This window comes from Ambystoma mexicanum, chromosome 11 (assembly GCF_040938575.1).
Source record: "Ambystoma mexicanum isolate Mex_15411 chromosome 11, UKY_AmexF1_1, whole genome shotgun sequence".
Taxonomy (NCBI): Eukaryota; Metazoa; Chordata; class Amphibia; order Caudata; family Ambystomatidae; genus Ambystoma; species Ambystoma mexicanum.
In genome coordinates, this window is record NC_090934.1 from 1466680561 (window position 1) to 1466693457 (window position 12897).

General features: G+C 48.2%; 1 protein-coding gene across 4 annotated transcripts in view; it reads right to left on the minus strand.

The window, feature by feature from the left end:
* CRTC3 (CREB regulated transcription coactivator 3) overlaps positions 1-12897 on the minus strand; it is a 537535-nt gene that overhangs the window by 128972 nt on the left and 395666 nt on the right. For 2 of the 4 annotated variants that reach the window (XM_069625142.1, XM_069625141.1), the window contains exon 5: positions 7082-7144. The exons of the other annotated variants lie outside the window; for them this stretch is intronic. In XM_069625142.1, the coding sequence (XP_069481243.1) occupies positions 7082-7144 (63 nt within the window). The remainder of the gene's footprint in view (positions 1-7081; positions 7145-12897) is intronic. 4 annotated transcript variants of the gene reach the window in all.

Sequence of the window (12897 nt, forward strand, 5' to 3'; positions counted from 1 at the left end):
AAGGCCCAAGAATGATGAGCGATATTTGGGAAGCCCCAAAGAGAAGGGAATATGAAGCAATCAGCCAATGGGCCATGTTATTCCCCAAAGAGACATTTGGGAAATACAAGGCAACCTGCCTGGAGGGCTCAAGCAAGGGAGCAAGCCATAAATGCAAGGAAGGCAAAAGGGCTAATGTGGTGGGAAAAGGAAAGGACATCATTCCTGCACGTAAAGGACTAGAGACGTTTAAACAAATAATAGAGTTTACAAAGAGCGCAGAAACCCTTTTTAATTTGAACAGTTTGTGAAAACCATCTTCAGAGTAAGATCCTCTGAACTTTGACCTAAGAAAGCCTGAGTGAGACGGTCATCACCTGGGTTCATTTTGTGTTATTTGGATATTGTGGGAGGGCTAGATAGCAGGTAGGTTACGGACTGAGGACTCCTTTTTTTGTTGATGGCTGACTCGCACCCTTAGTTTACTTTATAAGTAGTGAAGTCCCTCAAAGAAGGAAAACACATCATTAAACACATCTAACATGTCACTCCTGAGCCCGTCTCCTCCTCATGGTTCACCACAGTATATTATCAATAATACAGTCCCCTAAAACCCACCTTCCATTCCCATCTGCCTTAGCGTTGAGAATCTGGAATGAAAGTTTCTTATGGAAAAAACAGCAACACCACCCTTGCATCTCTATGCTTCCGAGTGAAAGACTTGACCCAGACACTGCCATATAAGCCTGGTGACCTCACTGCTGGGTAGATGCGTTCCTTGATGGAGAGGGACAGGCATCTCTAACTTGCTTGCATGAAAGAGGATAATCTGATGTGGATCCCATACGCTTAGAAACCTAATGAGTGGGAAAATGCTGCATGGGCTAAAAGGTAAGACAGGACATTTTTCCCTCAGCTGAGAAAGATTTCACAATCAAAACATTATATCCAGACAACTGGTTATGCATGTATAGACAACAGTACGGTATTGCAAAGAATAGTGTGAAGCAAACTGGACAGCAAACAACAAAACCTAGACCGCTCGATGGCCAACTGCAAAGCACCCTGAGGGGTACACGCACACCAACAATACAAACACTTGCTACATAAATGAGATCTATCTCTGCCCTAACAGGGTGCTAGGGGACAGTAGACATCACAAAGCCCACTACGGTCCCAGCCTCACTCCATTAAAATGTATGGAAAACAAAATAACAATAAAAACAAATGAATGGGTCTGTCTCTCCTATGCCGTTGTTTCAATACTCTGTTCTTTGTTGAAGAAAAAAGGACACACCTTGATGGATTAATACAGGTCTGTGTATTTAAAGGTGAAGACCAACTGGTCTATTAGCACACAAAATTATAGAGTTGTCCATATCGATTTATATAACAGATATGCAATATTGTCATTGCCGATAGTTTTGAAGTGAAAGCAAACTCAAAATCGAATTCAAGATCATTCAGTCAATAAACAATACACAACCTACTGGGTTGCAGAAGGGGTTAATACAGTAATTACATATAATACAACAATGCAAACATTAGCAAATGCAAACAGTGTTCACAATTAGGCACTGTACTCGTGATTACAAATATTGTCTAACAAAATATGCAGAAGGCAATAGCACCCAAGTAGGCTACGTTCGCCATCTGCCACGTCAGTTCAGGTGCCAGATTTCGAAATAGGCGAGGCGTTGGAGTTCAATGGGGATCTAGATCTCTCCCTTTCTTCCCTAAAAATGTGAGATGCATTGGCGGTGCCGAGAGCCTGGTCTCGGCCTCGTAGTAGGGATCAATGTGCCATCCTCTCCTCAGTTGGGAGGGGCATGTCCAGCGGAGGAGAAGCCTCCGTATTAGAGGACGGGCCAATGTCCATTAAGTCCTCCGACGAGGCATCAAAGAATTGCGAAAGGTCTGCAGGACCATCACAGAATGTTGGGAGGTCCTTCCAAGTTGTAAGTGCCATTTCCGCAGGCACTAGGAGGCTCTAGCGTAGACTTCTACGCATAAGTCTGAGGGGAGGCTCCGAAAGTGCTTCCTCCTAATCGCTGTACGTTTGGAGCAGTCTTGCGTTATGTGGATGGGAGGACCTTGGTATAGTATCTTGCTGCTTCTTTGCTTAAAGCACCCTAAGATCTGGACTACTTGGGGCGGTAGCGCAAGAGGCAGGCAATTATGGGCTTAGCTTTGGCGTCACGGGTTTCTGATACGGAGCCTCTTTGAGTGTCCAGGTCGGGGAGAAAGTAATTTGTCAGAGGATCTGACTCTTCAAGTTTCTCGGGGACCCCAAACACTCTGATGCGCCCGTTTCTGTCCTCCATTCCTGTAGCACTGGCTTCTAGCCAGCAAAGCCTGCCCTGGAGGTGCTCCGTCATACCTTCCAGCGGGGATATCCTTTCCTCGGCGTGACCGAGACGACCCCTAAGGGGACTCATTTCAATGCGACTGGACTTCATCTCATCCTGCACCTCTTAAGAACCCATCTTTTACACCCGAGGACTTATGGCATCTGTGCTGTGACCGACACCTTCCAAAGGAACTTTTGCCACCTTGCTTAACCTCTAGGAGCACCTTGGGAGCCCCTCTAGAGACTTGAATGCACCTCTCAAGCGAACTGTGCTGCGCGCTTGCCGAAAGCCTAGAGACCTGCCTGAAACAGCAGACTCGGGAGCCAGTGCGGAGTGTGCTGGAGTACTGTTATCTAAGCAGCACTTCTGGACAGGCCCTTATATTTTAGCCACTGAAGCACTTTATTGTGGACTCTGCGTAAGGCCCAGAGTAGTCTCTCATGGAGGCCCAAGGTAGTCTTTCCTGGCTCCCCGCTAATACAGACCCTAGATAAACAAGTCCTTCACCGAGTGCCTCGAGGTCATGTCTGGGAAATCGTGCAGCTCGCAACAAAAGCTAATCTATACACACCTGGGGACTGACCTGACCCCCAAGCTGCCGGTCAATGAAATCCTGGCAAGCCAAGAGTGGAAACCCCAAAGAAGGAGGGGCGCTGTTCAAGCCTGTTAATAAGGGACTCAAAGAAAAGACAAAGAATAGGCCTTGGGGTGTCCTGCCACCGGGCACGGTAGGCATAAAAGGTCAGCTTTGAGATGGAGCAGGGGCAGAGAATCCATGTCGGCTACAGAGGTCAAGGGCATGTGAAGGTAGAGTCACTTCCGGGTCACTGCGAGCACTGAAGTCTACCGGTGATGGCGGAGGAGTGGGCGGAGATCGGCCCGCAGCCAGGGCACCCCTCGTCTCTGGAGAGGGAGGAACTTGGCAAAACGTCAAAATGACACCTGCACTAATTGCCCAACTCTAGATCTGTAAATATCACCGCCGGCTGCACAATAGCTGCGCCTTTCTTTGCAACACACATGCAACTATGTTGGTTCATTCCGTACTATGTTAAAAGGGAGCATTGCAGTACACAACGTTATGAAAAGTGGCTCGTTTTGCCCAGTCAGCAAGAGAGTTTGGCGCGAAAGGGCAGGCATGTACAGTACACATAAGCGAGCACTTAGAGAGCAGCTAACCAGTCACACACGTGAATGCATACAGGTACATCCCACAGGTGTACATACGCGCGCCGTCCTGGTGCTTCGGCGTGACTTCATCCCATGACGTCGGTGGGTGCAACTTTCCTGGTGCACTCTCACGTTGGCATCGCTAGAAGCACATGTTGCAACAGAATGGCTTGGGCAATGATTTGCCAGGAGAAGAAAGTGCTCTTGGGGACTCAGCCACTGTGGGGCCTCCTCCCTTAGAGGTGCGCTGCCTCGTTGTCATAGTAACATCTCCTCAAACGCTAGCATGCCAGTGTACAGCGGCGCAGCAATACGAAAGCCCCTCTTGGGCCGGCCCACCTTTTTTTGTTTGCAGCATTTTTATGGTGGGCAGGAATCTAAGACCCCCCCCCTCCATCACTCCCCTTTTACTGCTTCCCACCACCTGCCCAACACCCTAAACTTATTTAAGCTATCAGCTGGACTCCGAACCCCCTGCAGAATGCGGGATGGATTTGATCAATTGGTCCTTCACCAAATGCAGTGAAAGGGCAGCGGTGAGCTGGGCGAGCGGTGAGCTGGGCGAGCACCCCCAATTCCATGAAGATCTGTGACCTTTCATCCCGTGCTGCATTTCCTGGGTGCTCTCCTTATGCCGTTCTAAGGGGATTTTCCAATCGCATAATTGAGGACTGTGGCTTGAATTGAAGGATTACCACATCTCGTGAAGCAGATGTATTGCAAATCATTTGAAGACGCCTCAAGAACCCACGCCTACCCCTGCAAGGAAGGGGGCGTTGCACGAGGAACACTGCCCCCGCTGCTGCTTCGAGGCGCTTCTTCCCGCTACAGCAGTACCAAGGAGGCGGCTCTTAGGCTCTTCCGTGAAGGCCATGATCACTGGTTGCCTCCTTGAGTGGCTGCCAGCCAGGCTCGGACTGCCCTTTAGGGGGCGTAGTGCGGGTTTAGCATGCCAGTGGGGGCAGCGTGCCAGCTTGATGCCTTACTTCACTATTGGAGTAAGTCGTTTTGGCCGGTGTTACTGATCAAAGATTCCCTAGAAAGCACAATGTGCAGCACAACTCCCCTCCCCCTTTGGATACTACTCAAGAAATGAAAAGGAACAAATTGCCAATTGTGACGCTTTTTCATTTGTGCTGGAGTGTTGTCCAAGTCTGACCCGGCTGTCAGCAGGTATGTGGCATGTCACTGCCAGAATGTAAATTGTAATTGGTTATTTATAATGCGTTTAATACCCAGAGATTTCTAAGCGTGGACCCGGGGATCGAACCTGTGCTGCTCCACATCGTCTTGAGTCAAAAGCGAGCACGTTGCCCCTGAGCTATCCTCCCGAGACTGGCACAGGAGGAAGGTTGCACATTTCCTGTCCCCTGCATCCCACTCTACCAGTGTCATGTGAGCAGACCAGCTGCAAAAAGCCTGCTATTTCTAAAACATTTAACCAGTGCAAGAACCCTTCATGGACCTATGGCTCCGAAAACACAAGGGTACACTTCACTGATGTGATTGGATGTTTTCTTGGCTATATCCTCCATTCCCAGAGACCCGGTGCGCCATCTGAGGGGGCTGCCTGCAAACGAAGCTCCCTGGGCCTACAACACCCAGGACCCTGACAGCAAGCCTGGAAGCCATCTGAAGCACAGTGATTGGCTCCCAGAGGGACATGTGACACACTGCCTCCCTTATTCAGTCCCCCCCGTGGGTTAGGCCGAGGGCTCTGTGCTCAAGTCAGGAATTCCCGGAGCCCGTCCTTTAACCGACATCTCCTTCCCACGTATTGCACCACCCATTGACTATCCACTCTGGGCACCATTTTGGGTTTGTTAACCACCATTTGGTTACCCATACCTCCATTCTCGCCCAACCCAGAACTTACACCAGCCACCCACCCCTTCCCCTTTCTGCTCACCCACCTACTCTCCTTCTCTTTTGGGTTGAACCCTTTCTTTACTTGCCCATTTCTTCTGCACCTGGACGTCTCTCCATTCCTCGTCCTACTCACTTCCTCTCCTTCTCTTCCCTACCCTTCCTTTATAGCCTTGAGCCTCAACTCTGTCTAACGTCTGTCTCACTCTCCACTCCCCCACCCCATCTTCCTCTCTATGCACCCCTCAAACAAGATGCTCTCATTCACCCACAATATACAACCTCCTCTATCACGCTTGCCAACCACACACCACACGCTCCTCTCACTCACCTCCTACCACTCTTTTGAATATGCCACTATCCAATTCCTCCCTTCGCCTACTCTCAACTCTTCTGGATCTCCATTGACTCTATGGTCCTCCCAACTCCTTCCCCGATCTGACCCTTCTCCTTGAGTCACTTCCTACTGACATCCCCATGGTCATGCCGGGGGACTTGAACCTTCCCAAGACCTCTGCAGCCACCTGCCTTGAGCTTAAATCCCTCCTATCTGACCACTCCCTCTATCCCCTCCAAGACCAGGCTACCCACTTTGGTGGGCACTCTCTTGACCTTGTCTTTCTCCCCAATACACTGTGCTCCTCCTCTAACCTCTCCGCTGACCCCTCTTTGCCTCCGACCACCCCTTTGTTTACCTTCACATCTCGGTCCCTCCACCTTCGAATCCTCATCTCTCCTCTTCAATGAGGAAGAGGCCATCCAGGCTGGCCTCTCTGGCCCCTTGCCTTGATGATGTGAAGACCTCTCCCCTGTTTCTTCCTCCTCTCCATACCTCTTCCATTGCCTGTGCTTTCTCTGACTTTCACTAAGCACTTACGACTCCATTCGACCGGCACTACCCTACTCGCGCGTTCACTCCTTCCCATCCCCAGCTCTGTATCACCTCTGAAATTCAGACCATCATAACAAACATGTGCGGTGACCAAGAACACTAGCACAAAGTCACGACCCCACATAGGTGAGGGGGTGGGTTGTGCCTACCTTTCTGGAGATCGTGAACGCATTAGTAACAAGGCGTCTTAATTGTCCAGTCACAGTAAATGCAGCGTCTACCTTTACATCTTCTTCCAGGAGGTGAAAATGTTAAAGAAAAAGCACTTCTACTTTAGAGCACGAGGCACTTTAACCTGTCCGTGGTCCGCCGCTGACGTAGATGCAAAGCTGCAGCAGAGATCACAGAGCACCCTGCGCCTCATCGGGGTGCTTTTGATCACCGTCAGATCAGTCCCCAAAAGGGAAAATGCACAAGGGGTGTATACTACGGTGTGTGCATGGCCATGCAAAATTGTGGACACATGTTTTGGTGACTCAAACCCATGTCTCTTTGCGGTAACAAACACACAACGCAAACACCCTTCCAGTATCACAGCAGAAGTGAACACAGAACACAAGACTCCACTCAGGACATTACACAGGAGACGGAAATGCATGTGATTTCAAATTTAAATCAACTCCTTAAGGTTTCAAATGAATACCCAATCCTTTTCATCCCTAGCTGGTTTTTAAGAAAATTAGGTCAAAAGTTTCTTTCAATTTGCCAAAACACACAGGTCATCCATCGCTCCATTGCTGCATTGCCAACATGGGATTTTTCAAATGATAAAATGTGTTTCCCGCCCCACCAGTAGTGGGAGCTAGGGAGAGAAATAGTTCACCTGTTAAGTGCCGACAAAAGTCTAAATCCTGGACGCTTTTCTTCATTCCAGGGAGGCTGCTGCCTTCAGAGACAGAAAAGTAAAAAAAAACGAACATGTATGTCATCGTGTGTAGACACAGTTGAAGGCATTGCAATTCTAAAGCAGCTCAGCAGGTTAGTGTCGTGGCGAGAAGGAGGATCAGAAGGACTAAGAGTTAGTGGAAAGTGAAAATGCAAAACAAAAACGAAAAAAGTCCAGGTCACCAGCAACTAATGTAGAAGGCTACCAAGAAATGCAAGAAGCGTGGGGCGGAAAACCAGGGTGAAAAAAGAAAAAAAAAATCAAAAGAAAGCATTGAAAAAGCGGTTCCAGGTTTTTGGGGAAATTATTGCTCATAAAAACGAAGATTTTTTTTATTTTTACAGTCGTTAATAAAATTGATACGGGTCTAATAAACGATGCATGAAAGCAGATTATGTAGTCAACTAAACCTACAGGGGAAAAAAACATTGTTTTTATTTTTCAGGAGCCTCAAAAGAAGATTTGGAATCTACAGGTTATAACTTACCCCAAGCACACAGCAGCAAAACAAAAGCCTTATTTACAGGTTGTAACTTACCCCAAGCACACAAGCAGCAAAACAAAAGCCTTATTTACAGGTTGTAACTTACCCCAAGCACACAGCAGCAAAACAAAAGCCTTTTTCACATAGAAGGAATTCACAAAAAACGTACACTGAGGAACTCCAACTTACCTGTGACTTACCATGGAGAGGGCTACCTACAAGAAGTCCCCTTGACTTAACCTCAAAAGGGCTATGCTACCCCCAAATGGAGTTTCACTGAGTAACTGATTTACACTCGACTTACCCAGAAGAGGTCTACATGTGAAAAGTTACACGACTTGCATTGGAGAGAACCCGGCTACTCGCAAAAGAAGTTACACTGAGTAACACTGGCCTAACTTTGACTTACCCTGGAAAAGGCTGTGCCAATGCTATATGCAAAAGGAATTTCACTGAGTAACTCTGGTGGACACACAACTTACCCTGAAGAGGGCTATCTACAAGAATTTACCATTGACTTACCTTGGAGAGGCCCTCTGCTACTCGCAAAAGAGGATACACCAAGTAACACTGACCTAACCTTGACTTACCCTGAAGAGAACTATGCTACCCCCAACAGAAGTTACACTGAGTAAGACTGACCTAACCTTGACCCCTGGGGGCGGCTGTGCCGATGCTATATGCAAAAGGAATTTCACTGAGTAACTATGATGGACACAACTTACCCTGAATAGGGCTATATACAAGAAGTTACCCTTGACTTACCTTGGAGAGGGCCTATACTACTCGCAAAAGAAGTTACACCTAGTAACACAGACTTACCCATGGTTTACACTGGAGAGGACTTTGCTACCCCAAGCACACCTGCACTGCCCTCCTGGCAACCTCCACACTTGGGGACGGTTTTCTGTATCCCTGCAGTCCCACTACCAGCAATTGACACCCGATGCCTGCACTTACCCTTTATCCTTGCACTTGCCACCTGCTGGCCTTACATTTCTATTGTTATTTATTCTATTATCCCATGTACTGCACTGTCCCCTCCCCCTTCACCCCTGCACTTTCCCCCCTCCCCTTTCTATGCACTTGCGCGATCTGAATGACACCTGGCCTAGTACGATCGTTGTCTGTCCTCCATCTGTGCCCCCTCCCTTGCCCCGTCGTGCCGTATAGGCGCGTTATAAATGCCTTATCATACTTGGTTTACAATGGAGAGGGCGATGCTACCCCAAAAGATGTTACACTGAGTAACACTGACTTAACCTTGACCTGTTGTGGAGATGCTATGCTACACGCAAAAGAAGTTACTCAGAGCTACGCCCAGCTTATACAGAGGGACTCTGTGGTTTACACGACTCTATCCAGGTTAAGTCAAAGGGGAAGTCAGAGGTAACTGTAATTTCTTTCAGGACTGGCCTAAATAATATCCGGCAATTTGAGTAACTCACAGTAGTTCCAATGTACACTTTATTCAAGTAAGTTACTAATTGTGCTAATTGCTAGTTCCTGAAGTTACACGAGTGTAGCAGGCCTGGTGCACATTACATTTGCACTGCCTTTCAGCCACAGTCACTAGCTCGAGTGGGGGGAACTGGGATGGGGAGCTTTACTTTTAAATGCGGGGAGAAATCTTATAGTATAAAACATCAGTTATTTAACTGGGTAAAAAAGCATAATTTAGGGTGTGTTGAAAAAGCTGTATTTTACCACCTGTAAAAACGGGGAGCAAATCGGTGAAAAATGCACGCATGCGCAGTTCCGTCTCCTTGTGTGAACGGACCTGTTTTTTCTCAATGGGGCAAGCTTCCCGTTTTGGAATCTTCGGCTCCATTTACAAAAACGGCCCCCGTTCGTTGTAACCCTTTCATTACCGGTGCCTGCTCACATGTGTGAATCGAGGACGCGGGGTGCGCGTCCCCGCAGTTGGAGCCCTGGGACTGGAGAGCGCTGCCAGTGGGAACGCGGGGCATCCCACGGCCGGAGCGTGGGACACAGAGCCACTCATGAACTCTCCCAGTGGGGCTGCAAGGACTGAACTAAATATACTGCATGTCCAAGGGACAGCGAAGCCTCTGTCCCCAGAAGCCGAAGGGCACATTGCTGTGTTGCAAACGCGGCCCACCTCTCTGCAAAAGGGAGAGCCAGGCCAGGCGGGAAAGGAGTACAAGGCCCCAGAGGAAGAGATCAGAAAACACGTCTAAGACATGCTGGGCTACAGGCAGGGTGCATTAGTAGATTCAAGTTCAGAGCACACATGCTCAGGGCTGCCAAGTGTGTGCACTATGGTGTGCCACCCATAGCACAAGCCATTAGACACGCCACCACCCACCAAAACCACCTCTTCAAGACCTCGGAACCAGACTCAAACAACAAAACCAAACATGCAAAGAGAGACGGTCAATAAGAAACCCATGACGGGACAGATAGCACAGAGAAGCAACAGAGGAGGGGGCCGCCCGCAAGAACTAAACTCCAATCAGGACACAATAATAGCCAACAAGGCTGACACAGACAACAGGCACAACTAACAACCTAACCCACTACCCAGCATTCCCCCTGCAAGACATGACAACATAAACTCATGCGTAAACCGCCAACGCAACGCAACTCAAGCTCCACACTATTCAACATTTACCTCACGCTTGCAAGATAGCCATCTTCAAAACCAAACCAACCTCACCATATGAGCAAACCCGCCAGCCTAAACGAGACCACCAGTGCTACACTAAGAAACCCGCATCTAAGCTAGTAAGCAGAAGATGGAATCCACTAGACTGACGCACACGAAACCCAAGCAGAATTTCTAGAGTTCGACTTGCATCCGAAAGGACTAACCCCACACAAATAACCAAAATCAACTGAGACATAGGAATGGCGCGTGCCTTGCATCAAACCAGGACATGGTGGTAACGAATGAACTAAACCATGTCACACCCAGATAAAGCTTTGGGAACAGGCATGGGTCACAAGTAGATAGGTCCATGGGGACCAGTTTGCATCAGGCACAGACTGGGATGGAAGGACTGGCCTAAGAAACAACCAAGATAGAATTGTAGAGACTGAGTAGCGTGACATGTTGAGAGAGAGGTGAGGGACAGCCGTGTGTCATGCTGAAACACGATTACTGTAAGGAAGACATTCATCTAAACCTTGAAAGACACAAAATGAGTGTGCGTCTCTTCAGACAACAATACTAATAACTAACCCTACTAAAACCTCACCCCTCTGCATACACCTCTCAAACTCCAACTAAACACAACCATACCTCTAAAACCACAGCAACCCGCAAGCACTTCACTAAAATGCAACAATAAACAAACCACACATACCCTTACACAACGGATACCGACCGGGTACTACACCAAGAAGCTCATCAAACGGTGTTAACCGAACTGAAGCTGCCATCATCAAATCACAGCTCACTTGCTCTTTCTCCAAACTTTGTCCTACTAACGTACCCCAACCCACCCCCTTTTTTCATATCCGCCAGGATCCACGTCGGTGGTGGTTGTGCACGGTATAAATATCCTTTAACATTAACACCCGCCCGCCGTGCATGTTAAAGCAAAGCTCAGCCAGTGGCCGCACTACAGAACATTGAAAAAGGATTGTTTTTACATAAAAACAAGATGGTGTCTACATTCTTGCAAATACATTTTTAAGCACTTTAAATAATGCATACATTTATGGGAAAACATTTGACAATCACTAAAGAAAGGAGAACGAGTCCTGCAGGACCGAAACCTATACAGCGGGCACTTGCTACGAAACTGGTAAGAGGCCCGACGTCTAACAGGCAATTCAAAGAAAAGGGAAGGACATCTTAAGAAAATTAAGCTCAAAATCATCTATTGTACTTGTAGGACAAGCCACACCTATCCCATTATCTCCAGTTATAGGATTTCTCTGGATGCCCAAATATTCAAGGCACTATTATAAATATACTGTGACAAATGCTTGGATGTCGCCCCTTCGCCCCTAGGGGGAGACCTTTCCCATGGGGCGAGGGTGGTGCGTCCACAGAACAATAGTCCCCCTGGGGGTGTTGCACCGAGGGAGGATCACATAGGGTAGGATATTATGGCATATGGGATGACCATGGTCAGAGAACGCAGTATGCCCCCGCGTTAGTACACCTAAACCCTAATCTAATGTTCAGTCCTCCCCTCCCTTCTTTTGATAAAGCCAATATCTGTTATTGTCAAATTAGTCAAACTAATATACTTGACAAGATTCAAACCTTAGAAAATGCAAAATATGTTACTGTAGGACATGAACAGAGAAGATGACCGGGAGTCCAAGGATCACTATGGTGGAACAGAATGAGCACTCTAGCTTCTCAACGACGGAGAAGATGATGATGATGATCAGGAGTGCAAGGATCACTTTGGTGGAACAGAATGAGTACTCTAGCTTCTCAATGACTGAGAAGATGATGATGATCAGGAGTCCAATGATCACTATGGTGGAACAGAATGAGCACTCTAGCTTCTCAACGACGGAGAAGATGATGATCAGGAGTGCAAGGATCACTTTGGTGGAACAGAATGAGTACTCTAGCTTCTCAACGACTGAGAAGATGGTGATGATCAGGAGTCCGGGGATCACTCTGGAGAAGTAGAGTGAGGGCTCTAACTTCTCAACGAATGCGATTGGTCCAAAGCAACTCCCTTTTCCAATGCGTGAGAACATTCCACAGCTGAGATGCATCAGGAGGGCGATCCTCCAAGGAGGAAACCAGCGAGCCATGCAGCAGCAAAAGGTGTGAGAACCAGCAGGATGGAAGCCGAGAGCGGTGGAGGACAAAGCAAGCGAGGTCCCAGAAGCAAGGCCTGCTTGCGTTGCTGCACTGTGGAACCTCCGGGCATCCTGAGCACCAGTGAAGCGCTGAGGAGAGAGGACACACTGCGGGGAAAAGCAGACATCAGGAAAGTCGCTGCCGACTGCAAAATAAAACCCGAACATGACCACAGCCTTCAGAGATGCAGCAGCTGCTCAGGAAATGCTGATACATACCAGAAGGTAGCAAACAGGTATGCAGGTTACCCGGGTGGTGCTGGAGGTATGGAAGAGTAAAGAGGTGACGGTGGAAGCCGGATTAGGAGGCTCTGGGACCCTGGGAACAAGTGCCAGTCTGGGACCCACACCCATTTGAGAAACTGAAATAAAGCCAAACAGTGTATTGCGAGTCTGAGACCCACAACCAAAAAGTGACACGTTGGCACTGTTGATCGGCAGTGAGTGAGCATGCCCGAATATGGCTGCCACC